This window comes from Myodes glareolus, chromosome 6 (assembly GCF_982192425.1).
Source record: "Myodes glareolus chromosome 6, mMyoGla1.1, whole genome shotgun sequence".
NCBI lineage: Eukaryota > Metazoa > Chordata > Mammalia > Rodentia > Cricetidae > Myodes > Myodes glareolus.
Window position 1 is genome coordinate 16,039,903 of NC_142031.1, and position 10,783 is coordinate 16,050,685.

The 10,783-nt window shown below is 46.3% G+C and overlaps 1 protein-coding gene and 1 pseudogene across 1 annotated transcript; both read right to left on the reverse strand.

The window, feature by feature from the left end:
* Positions 1-270: 270 nt before the first annotated feature.
* On the reverse strand, positions 271-3,397 carry LOC125406362 (phospholipase A2, membrane associated-like). The gene is made up of 5 exons (XM_087906987.1): positions 3,292-3,397; positions 2,580-2,631; positions 2,222-2,366; positions 1,809-1,918; positions 271-716 (listed from the first exon to the last, which is right to left on the reverse strand). Exons 2-5 carry the CDS (start codon positions 2,620-2,622, stop codon positions 574-576), a joined length of 441 nt encoding a protein of 146 aa, XP_087763113.1. The 5' UTR covers positions 2,623-2,631; positions 3,292-3,397; the 3' UTR covers positions 271-573.
* Positions 3,398-4,141: 744 nt separating this feature from the next.
* LOC148121658 (U1 spliceosomal RNA) lies at positions 4,142-4,296 on the reverse strand (annotated as a pseudogene).
* Positions 4,297-10,783: the final 6,487 nt, after the last annotated feature.

Genomic DNA, 10,783 nt, shown 5'->3' on the forward strand with positions numbered 1-10,783 from the left:
CTTGGTTTTGGAGGCAGGGTCTCTCACCGACCTGGAACTCGCTGATTCAAGTAGGCTGGCTGGTCATGGAGCCGCAGGATCCACCTGTCTTTGTTTCCCCAACTCTAAGGTTGTAAACAAGTGTGTGCTTCATGTGTGTGGGTTCTGGGGTTGAACACAGGTCCTCAAGCTTGGTAAGTTCTTTATGGACTGAGCTATTGTCGCAGCCCCTATACTTTTAGCATATATACTTTATATCAGCCTCATTCCATGGTAAGAGAACACACATGGTTGTTAGTGAAGTACTTTATTTGTAAGAGCCTCCCAGGGTTCTCTTTGGTACTGCAAGGCAGGAAGTTGCATGCAAAGGGGAAGCTGGAGGCCAACAATCTGCCCGTTGAAGGTAGATGAGTGATGAGGAAAGATCAGTGTAACACACCAGGCTTTGGGGTCTCATTCTGGATGAGTACAGAAGGGCCCCCACTCTGTCTGTAGGGTGGGAGAGGGGTGTTTTTATCACTGGGGGGACTTGGTTTGGCTGGGAAGGGTTGCTAAAGGAGACAATGTGTCCAGATGTTGAACAAGGCTACTCCCTCAGCACTTTGGCGACTTTCCACTGCAAAACTTGTTGGGATAGAATTGATACTTTAAATTGTAGCTTTTCCGGTTGCGGTAGAAACATTCAACTGCGACTTTGTCACATTGGCACAGCTGTCTCTGACAGGAGTTCTGGTTGGCTGAAATTAGAGGAAAGCAGACACTGAGCTGACGGTTGTTAATATCCTATGGCTGCTGCTGGGGACCGGCCTGTTCTGAGACAAGTACTGGGGCCACTGGAAAGGCAGACCCCATTGGATAGGCCAGGTCCTTGTGTATGTGAGGCTGGCACTCTGCCAACTGAGCTATATCTCTGGCCCCACCTTCGTGTTAACAGACCTGCTTGTGTAAGGAAACCCAGCCTCACTGACCTCAGGATGAATGGAATTGGTGAAAACCTGTGTGGTCTATTCCTTCCCCTTTGTTGTGATTGGTCTTAGGTAATATGCAGCTTTATTCTGAATGAAGTGCTAAAGAAGAAGTCAGCAGGGGCTTCTGGGAAGTGTTCATTCCCCATCTTCAAAGAGTCTTGGAGAGGGAAAGCCACCTGTCGTGGGTGGCCAAGGTCATTCTGGGAGCTCTAGTGTGACTTGCAGTATAAGCACAGATGTTGGCACCATGCCGGAGCTGAGGAGCAGGCTTGATCCCGGGCTGTAGCAGTTGCCCAGATTGGCACCACACTGCCCTAGAATTTTTCCCATCTGACAGAGGCCCCATTACTCCATGTGTCACCACCCTGCAGGCAGCATGGCTCGCTGCCCCCCACCCCCGCTCCTGCCCATCATCCCCAGCCAGGGTGAGCCCTCTTTGTGCAGAAGTGTCTTTTGCTGCTTTGCTAAATAATAGGTCTCTGTCGCTGTGGTCCCCAAACCTCAAGACAATGGCTAGGAAGGCCCGGCTTGTCCCTGTCCCTTCTTTGTCTCACTGCTCAGAGTGGCCAACGGTCCTCTTTGAACTTTTGGCCATGTTGTGCCTTGTTTGGGGGATGGCCCAACCTTCCTCTCCCACTGTGAGCCTCACTGACTCTCTTAGGACTCAGCTTAGGTACCACAGTTTGCAGGCCACCCTGCAAGCCTCAGGCTGTACAAAACCTGTTTCTGCCTTTCCATTGGAGTCTTCTTTGAGGTTCTAAGCAGAGATAAATTCCCCTTCTGTTCCAGCACACTGCCCAGCATTTATTTGCTCAATAAACACGTGAGGGCCGTTTCCCAGGATCTCAGGGTTTTTCTTACCAGAGCAGGTGATTTTGCCCCCTCGGTAGGAGAACTTGTAGGTCAGAAATTTTGTGCCACAGCCGTGCTTCTGCAGCCGGGCGTAGCAACAGTCGTGAGCAGCACAGCACCTGGTCGGTGGGGGCAGGGGGGGCATGTCCTGTTGAGGCTGCATTTTCACAGCCCTGAAATCCTGGTGCCTCCCCCACATCCCCTGATCTTTAACTCTGAGCAGAGACTCAGAAACATTGGAGGGGTCTAGAACAGAGTTCCCAAGGCACTGACTGTTTTACTGGCGGGGGTACCCCATGGCCCTGAGGAAAAATACCAGGTCTGTCCTAGTCCTGACCCCACCAGGGCCCTGAGGCAACTGGTACCACCTCTGTCCTAGTCCCGTCCCAGACAGAGTGAACTGAAGATAGGGGTGTCCTCACCGATCTGTCGCATCCTTGGAGGATCCCTTGCCACCCCAGCCACAGTGGCAACCATAGAAGGCATAGCTTGTCTCAGCTCTCTTTCCCGTCTTAAGTAAGATCATTTGTCTAAACTCTGCAAGGCTCCCTTGGATCTGTATTGGGCCTGAAAGGAGATGGAGAAATGGCCAGTGAAGGGCAGTGAGCCCTGTGCCCCTCCTCCTCCGCATTGGCATCTCTCTACTGCTTCTCTCCCCACAAATGCCTTCCTCCCCATTCCCACTGAGAGAGGGCTGGGGCAATGGGAAGGGGCACTGGAGGATGGGGTGCCCCCTCCTTAGATTACGCCCCACTCTGCTGAGTTCAGAACAAGTCTTACCAAAGGCCATGATCACAGCTGTTAGCAGCAGGAGGACCTTCATGTTGTCAGCCTGTGAACGACAAGTATAGACGACTGGCCCGGGCGTTTCCTACAGGAGTCTCATCCTCTGCCCCAGCCCCTGCTCTGCTGTCTGACGTAACAACCCTGGAGTACAGACGTGCTCTTGCGTGGGGCTAAGTCATAGAGAGCATAGGGTGGCCTCAGACAGTGCATCACGCATGTCACCTCTTGTCCCTTCACGCGTGTCACCTCTTGTCCCTTCCCTGCTCTGGGGAATATGATACAGTACCGGGATCACCCAGCACCTCCTTCAGTTCTCCTGGGAGACTGGATTCATTCCACAACACTGGGAGGCTGAAGGCAACGCCTCTCCTCCTTAGATACTCAACCCGCATCCCTACATTAGAGTGAAGGCTTGGGAACTCCAGCTATGGGGTCTGTTTCCCAACAGTTCTTGTCCTGAACTAAACTGCACATTCTCTTTGCAAGCCTTTCTAACCCCATGCAGGTCGCATGTGTGCACACGTGCTCTTGAATTCTTGCTCAGTACCTTCACAAACCCATACAACATACTAGCATACAAATACTGTCTTTTACATGTTTACACGATGGAGGCTCACATCCATAGGCTTGTCCATTAGCACACACATGCATGCACCTAGACAACCACTCAAATGCAGTCACAAGGCTGGAGTTTCTGGGCACTTACCTCTCGGGTGATGCCGCAGCTTCTTCCTCAAGGGCCTGTCTTGTTTTCCCTGAACGTCAGCTGCCCTTAAATAGCCTTTCCTTCTGCAGGGTTGGGGGGTGGTGAGACACCGGGATAGATAGGTGGGCGTGGTCAAATAGTGGACTCGTAAATAGGACACCGAAGTCCCTGAGCAATCCCCCCCTTTTCCCCCTCATCATCTGGCTGGACAGCCTTGAGGGCTGGAAACTCCTCATAACATAGGTTGACACTATAATAAATCCAGCCGATTTTGAAACTCTCTGGCTGCTGAGAAAAGGGCTCAGTTCCTGGCTGAGGAAGTTTCTCTATCCAATCTGGGTGTAACCAACAGGTCACCTCCTAGCAGCCACTCCCAGGAGTGGGCAAGGTCTGTGTAAGCAGTGGGAATGAGAGTGTTTGTAAGCCAGGAATGTTCCTTTTTCTAACGGATTTTGACATTTGCAAATAGGAAAGAGGACATTGATTCAGTAGAGTTTGTTCATTTCATCCATTTATCATTCATTCAATCACAAAAGATACATGCTAAGCCTCTGTGAGGTTCAAGGCTGCACAAACTTCTTGAGGGGGTGATAAGGACGTTCTGGAGTCAAGTTCTTGGGGCCCCACAGACCACTCCAGCACGGGAAGGATTGGATTAGCTGGATTCTCTGTTCCCCAAACAGCCCAGCATCTCCATATTCTCTTCTTCCTCCCCTTCATGGTCCTCCCCCTCTCTCATCCCATGTGATTTTCTTCTCTGTGTGGTTATGTGTCTGTGGTTGTGCCTGTGTGTGCAGGTGCATGTGTGTGCAGCTGTGTGTGTGCACATGTTTGTTTCTTCCTTGGAAGTGGTGAGTACAAATATTCCTCTCACTACAACAAATTATAGTCAAGTTTCCCACATCTGGGGAAATGGCAGGGGTCAGCACATCCAGGGTGCAGTGGACAAGCCTCACTGAGAAAACTACCTTCATGATCAAGGTGTCTCCCCTGTCAGGAAAATAGTATTCTCCGTGGCTTTCTACTAATGCCAAAGCTCCTCAAAATGAGTATTCTAAAGGAGGCAAGATAGAGAGACCCAAAACTGGAGTGACATGAGAAGGAACCCCTTCACCTGAGATCTGGTTGGTTTATTCTTCCTGCTGGCACAGCCAGGAAGCTCCAACACTGGTGATAACACCAGAAGCGCCCACATAGGTGACAGGCAGTTTCCTTGAGACATCTCAACCGAAAATGTTAAAGACAAATTCAGCCATGCCTACTGAGGACCCAAATGATTGCTACCCTTGACTTTTCGCACTTCTTATTCCCAACAACACACCTTGTAAACCCACTTTCCAACTTTGTTCATAACAGGACACCGTTTGACCTCCCAACTTGCTGGGAATTACCCAGAGTGATGGAAACTAGAGAGACCCAGGGCCAAGGGTGACACTCCCATGAGAAACCCACATCCACACTTGAGGATCTCTCTCTTCCCCTGGGCACCTCACTGTTAATTTCTGTGCTTGAGGCCTCTGCTTTAAGAGTCCTTCCATGAGCCTGTTTCACTGCAGGCTAAGCCTGATACACTTTCCATGGCAAAGCCAAGAACCCAGCTTCACCTCAGTGCAAGGCTCTATGTGGAGAAGGAAGGAAGGAAGGAAGGAAGAAAGGAAAGAAGGAAGGAAAGGAAGGAGGAGGGAAGGAGGGACAGAGGGAGGGAGGAAGGAAGGCACAATGAAGTAAAGTGACTCCTTGCCAGCTCCTGCATTCCTCTCTGGCCAGGCTCCTCCCCTGAGTAGCTGATGTGAAGCCTACATCAAGGTTCAGGGAGATCTCATCTCCTTCAGAGACCTCATCCCCTGGGGTGGACATTCCCCCTTGGTTCAGCCTCTCAGGTTCCTGAGCACTTACTAAGCAATAGTCAGAAGTGTCTTCCCCCTCCATATATCCCGGTGGCCCCACCAAGTCCAGTCTTTAGGACTCCATCAATACTAAGGACCCTGGTGACACCAGATGGAATTTCTTCATTTCTCATTTTCAGTACTTTCTCTTAGAATTCTGTCCACTTGTTTGTGTTCTTTCCACCCATGTCTATACCTAAGCTCTTGGGCATCTCTGAACAAGACAAGATGTCTGCTCAAATGGGAATCACAGGATGGATGAGGGTAATGAAGACCAAAATGTGCTCTCTGATGACCAGAGTCAAAAATTCTCAGCAACATGCTCACAAACTAGATGTAACATTAGGTTAAAAAGGTCACACCCAGGATCCCATGGGATTCATTCCTAGAATGCAAGGATGGTTTGGTATCTGCAAATTGATGAAAGAAGGCATTTTGTGTCAACAGAGGGGGAAGCAAAGCCATCTGTCCATCTCAATAGATGTAGTATATCAACTTTGTAACATACAAACTATGTTTATGATAAAAAACCCTCATTAAATTAGATAAAATCCTAAAGGCTATGTTTGCAAAAGCCGTAGCCAATGTTCTTGGGAAGATGGAAACATTTCTAAGGCAAAACAAGACTTGTCACTCATAGCAAGGTAGGATAGAAGGAATATTGAGGAGGTGGGATAGGGAAAAGAAATCCTGTGTCCTGAGATGTGGTTGATTTGTCATTCCAGCTGTCAGAGTCGCACACTGCTGATAAAGCCAAAATTGCCTGCATTGATGATGGGCGTTTTTTCCTGAAAACATCTCAAGTTAAAAACCATTAAAGATAACTAAACTAAGCAAATGGTGACTTTTCTAGGCTCAAAGAACTTCTATCTCTGATTTTGTATATTTCTTCCTGACAACACCCTAACAATTCCATTTTACAGCTTACAATGCAGTTAAGTTTTGGATCCACATGATCCACATGTGCCTTCTGTAATTTCTCTTCAATCAAAGTCAATTCTCTCTCAGCTCCAGCTGATAATTCCCTGAGACTATTGAAGTCCTTGTTACTATGTAAAGTTTTGTTTAAAGGAATCAAGTCATCAAGACCTACCCCAATAATGTGCTATAGATGCAAAATGGCTTCTAGCAATCTTTGGAAGTCATTAAGAATCTGCAATCAATCTCCCCTAATTTGCACTTTTTGGGGTCTACTTTTTTGGAAACCTATTTTATAGCCAAAAGAATTAATAGAATCTCCTATTTATATTGGTTCCGGAGCAATTTGTAATCCCTGACAAGGCAATATTTCCTTTGCTCCTTCAAACATTCTTTCTAAAGTATATACATTTGAAACAGGTGACGAAATGTCATCCATGTAGTGGTAAACTATAGACTGAGGAAATTGCTTGCATATCATTTCCAATGGCTGATTTATAAAAATATTGGCACAGGGGGAGGCCATTTAATGCTCCTTTTGGGAGAATCTTCTATTGATATCACTTAACAGACTGAGAAGGGCTGTAAGTAGGCACTGTGCCGCACTGTGAAGCCAAAATTTTCTCTATATTTTTCTTGAAAAGATATAGTGAAGAAAAAAGCTTTTAAATCAACAACTATGAGAGGCTATCCTTTAGGCAGTAGAGAAGGCAAAAGAATGCCAGACTGTTGAGAATCTATTGGCTGAATCACCTTATTAACAGCTTCGTTTTGTTACCATTTTCCAGATTTATTTTTAATCACAAATACAGGAGTATTCCAACGGCTGGTTGATTCTTCAATATGTTGAGCATCTAGTTGCTCCTGTACCAGCTGTTCTAAAGCCTGCAGTTTCTCTATTGTTGAAGGCTATTGTTTAACCCATACAGGTTGTCTGTCAACTATTTTAAAGGTAGGGTGGTTGTTGCCTTTAATTTTGGTCTTTGTTTATTTATAGAAGTTTGCCAAAATACTCGTTTTATAGTTTCTCCTGAATTTTTCGTACTCTCTTCTAGAGCTGTTCTATTATTCAGAGCAGAATGGTTTCTTACAATAGGCATTAGGTTCTTCAATTGCTCTGGGAATGAGTTTTCTCTAAGAGGGCAGAAAATGACTGAACCAGATTTGGCATAGGGGCCTGAAAGTGACCACTCATGGAGTTTCCTGATGGCACAGGATTACCATGAATATTCCTCGTTGACCTACATTCATAGTCCAATGCCTGCCTTTGCCACACCTTCCATATAATCCAAAAGGGAAGGGTGTTTTGAATGGATTATTCTTAGAAAAATCATTGTCCCTAGGAACACCCTGTCTACAATCCCTTTTAAGGTGACTTTGTTTGTCACAGGTATAACATTGGACATTTCAATTTTTTCTCAAACCTCTGGAAATCACTTCTCCTATCCACGCATCATCATCTTCATGAAATTCAATATTAATTGTATCTCAGATCCATTCCACCAAAGGTGCTGGCCTTGCCTTTAATGACCTTTTGTGTAGGGAACTGGCATTTTCAAAAGCCAGAGATTCAATTATTATTTGTCTAGCTTCTGAATTTGGCATCCTTCTATTTACTACAGAAGTCAGTCTTTGTAAGAAATCTGTAACATCTTCCTTTGGGCCATGTACAACTTTTGTGAGTGATTCTTACTAAATTTACTTAATTTACCCTCCTATTTCTCCAATTCTGTCCCAAGCATTCAAAGCTGCGACATGGCATAAATCCAGGGTGTGGTCATCATATACAGCTTGCCCTTCTGTAGTAGCATAGTCTCTTCCTCCAAGAATTTGATCTTGGAAGATTTCCCTACCTCTTGCTTTACACCATTGCTCAATAGTCTTAGCCTCTTCTCTGAACCAGCACTCCATTGTAATCGTGGACCAGGCTCTAAAACACTTTTAACGGAATCTATTCAGTCATTAGGGATGATTCTACTACAAACTGACCATGAGTTTAACGTTTGCCCCACAAAAGGTGACTGCATGCCACATGAGACGATTGCTTCCTTGAATCCCCTTAAATCTAACATTGGCCCAGGAGTCTTATTAGCTGTAACAGATCCTCTGTATTTGACACTTCCTGTAGCGTTACTGATTATATGAAGGTTGGTTGTCTGAAAACCTTTGGCTGTTCCTCTCTATTCTTATAATACAGTGCTGTGTGGTAGAATGTCCTGATGGCCCGGTACCAGAGGGATAGCAAGCAACCTCCACTAACCATGAAGCCCCCCTTGGGTTATACCTGGCCTGGACCCTGGAATTTTCACCCCAGCCCCAGGCCTTAGCTTGTGTTACATTTCCCTTTTGTTGTCCTATGTGAATTTTGAGTGAGAGTTTCCCATGGATACAAAGCCTATGCAAAACTTAGTCCAGGGCCAACGTGTGATCAAACCAGACCCTCTGAATGTGGCGGACAATGAGGGATGACTGAGAAGCCAAGGACAATGGCACTGGGTTTTGATTCTACTGCATGGACTGGCTTTGTGAGAGCCTAGTCTGTTTGGTTACTCACCTTCTTAGACCTGGATGGAGCAGGGGAGGACTTTGGACTTCCCACAGGGCAGGGAACCTTGACTGCTCTTAGGACCTGAGAGGGAGGGGGAGGGGGACTGGGGGGGAGTGGGAGGGAAATGGGAGGAAGGGAGGAGGTGGAAAGTTTTAATAAAAAAAAAAAAAACTTGGTTCAGGCGAATCCCGGAAAACTGCAGTATTTCATGAATCAGGGATTTGTACCTGGCGTTGTATTATCAGAAACTTCTCTCAGTTTGTTTTGAGATGTGGAAAGCTTTCTAGCCAAAGTGTTAATATAGGAAAATTTAAGAAGCTGGGAGGTGAAGGGAAGGCTTCAGTTCACCAGGACTGAGTCCTGTGGCTACAGAGCTAAGTTCATTCTCAGTGTGTCTCTGAGTCTTCATTTCTCAGAACCGTGTGAACTGCGCTGATTTGCCTCGACAATGCTAAAATTGCCTCTCCGTTAAATTCTTCTGTCTGGATTTGAATATCTCTGTGAACTGTTTCATTACGTTTTTCTAAGGCCTGTATCTTAGCACTCAGATTAACTCAAGCAAACATAATACAGCAAATCTCTGAAAAACACCCAGGGGACGGTTCAGGCACATGTGTTAGAGGGCTGCAGGAAGGATCTGACAGAAAAATACCAAACTTGCTCAGAGTCTCGGGGAGCAGGGAGAAAAGAACGCCTAGCCAGGTAAGGCTCCAGCTTCAGTAGGTGCCCCACGTGTAGCTGCGGCCTGTTCCGGTTGCTTTTTTCATGAATTTGTGCTCCAAATGTTTGGCACCAATTGTACTACAAATAATAGAAATGCAGAGACAGATATTGTGGTTCAACCTGAAGATCAGAAAAGCAAAGCAGCCTGCCACTGGCTCTTACCTCTACTGTAGATCATGGCAATCCTGCCTCCAGGAATCCTCAGACTGAGACCTATTCTTCCCATTCTGTAATCCTCTCTAGTACTGGGATTAAAGGCATGAACCACCCCACCACCCAGCGTCAATAGCTACCTAGGGTTTCTGCTGGGATTAAAGGTGCTTGCCACCACTGTCTAGTTTGTATTGCTGATCAGTATGACTGTTTTACTCTCTGATCTTCAGGCAAGCTTTATTTATTAAAGTACAAATGAAATGTCAACTACAGAAATGTTTAACCTTTCAACTTGCTGTGAACTATTTTCTCCTAGTGATGGGAATTAGAAAGCCGAGGGGTTACATGTGCAGCTATTGCCCAGACACGGAGCGACTCTCCTTCGAGGAGCCTCTACCCATACTTGGGGGTGTCTCACTGTTCCTTTGGGTGGGTACTTGAGTTTCAAATCTAGGTCAAAAACGCCTTTTAATGAACTTGACCTCTACACTATCCTGAAGTTCTTTTCTATGGTGTAGACAGGAACATGGTTTTACTTGAGAGGAAGTCACAGAGGGGAAAGGAACTGCCCGGGCTGCAGGCAGCCGCGTGGAACCACTCGGTTAAGATGATGATGTTTGTGTTTCTGTGGCTGCAGACAACAGGCTGTGCTCTGCCCGAGCTAGGCTGCTATCCCCAGGAAGAAAGGTGAGAGATTAGAAATGGTCGAGAGAGAGAGAGAGAGAGAGAGAGAGAGAGAGAGATCAAGGAATCAAGGATTCGGATAGCCCTTTCCCGACATAGCCCCAGGGATTTCCCTGATGTCCACTATCTTGCTAAATTTCCATCATTTCACAATATGTCAAGGCTGGACACCAGGGTTTCATCATTAGGGCTTTTCAGGGACATTTAAATCCAAATCATTACACCAGCTGGACAGCCTCTTTCACTTTCTCAGGCCTTTATTCCTTTCTGGAATGTGGAGTCCTTTCTGGAATGTGGAGAGTGTCCGTGATGTTGGAGTCCCACAGTCTGTAGTCTAATATGCTAAGAAGGTCCTGCTGCCCTTGACAGTTTAGGACTTTGTTGATTCCACATGAAGTTCTGGATTTTGTTGTCTATCTTGGTGGAATTTTGTCGGAGATTGCATTGATAACTTTGTCAGGTTAAGTCTGGAGTGTCTTAGGTGTTTCCTTTTTCCTGAAGGATCGATGGATACATCAATGGGAGCGGGGAAATCAAAGCTCCCACTAGCACTGTATCTGGATTTGTCTCTGCCTTTGCA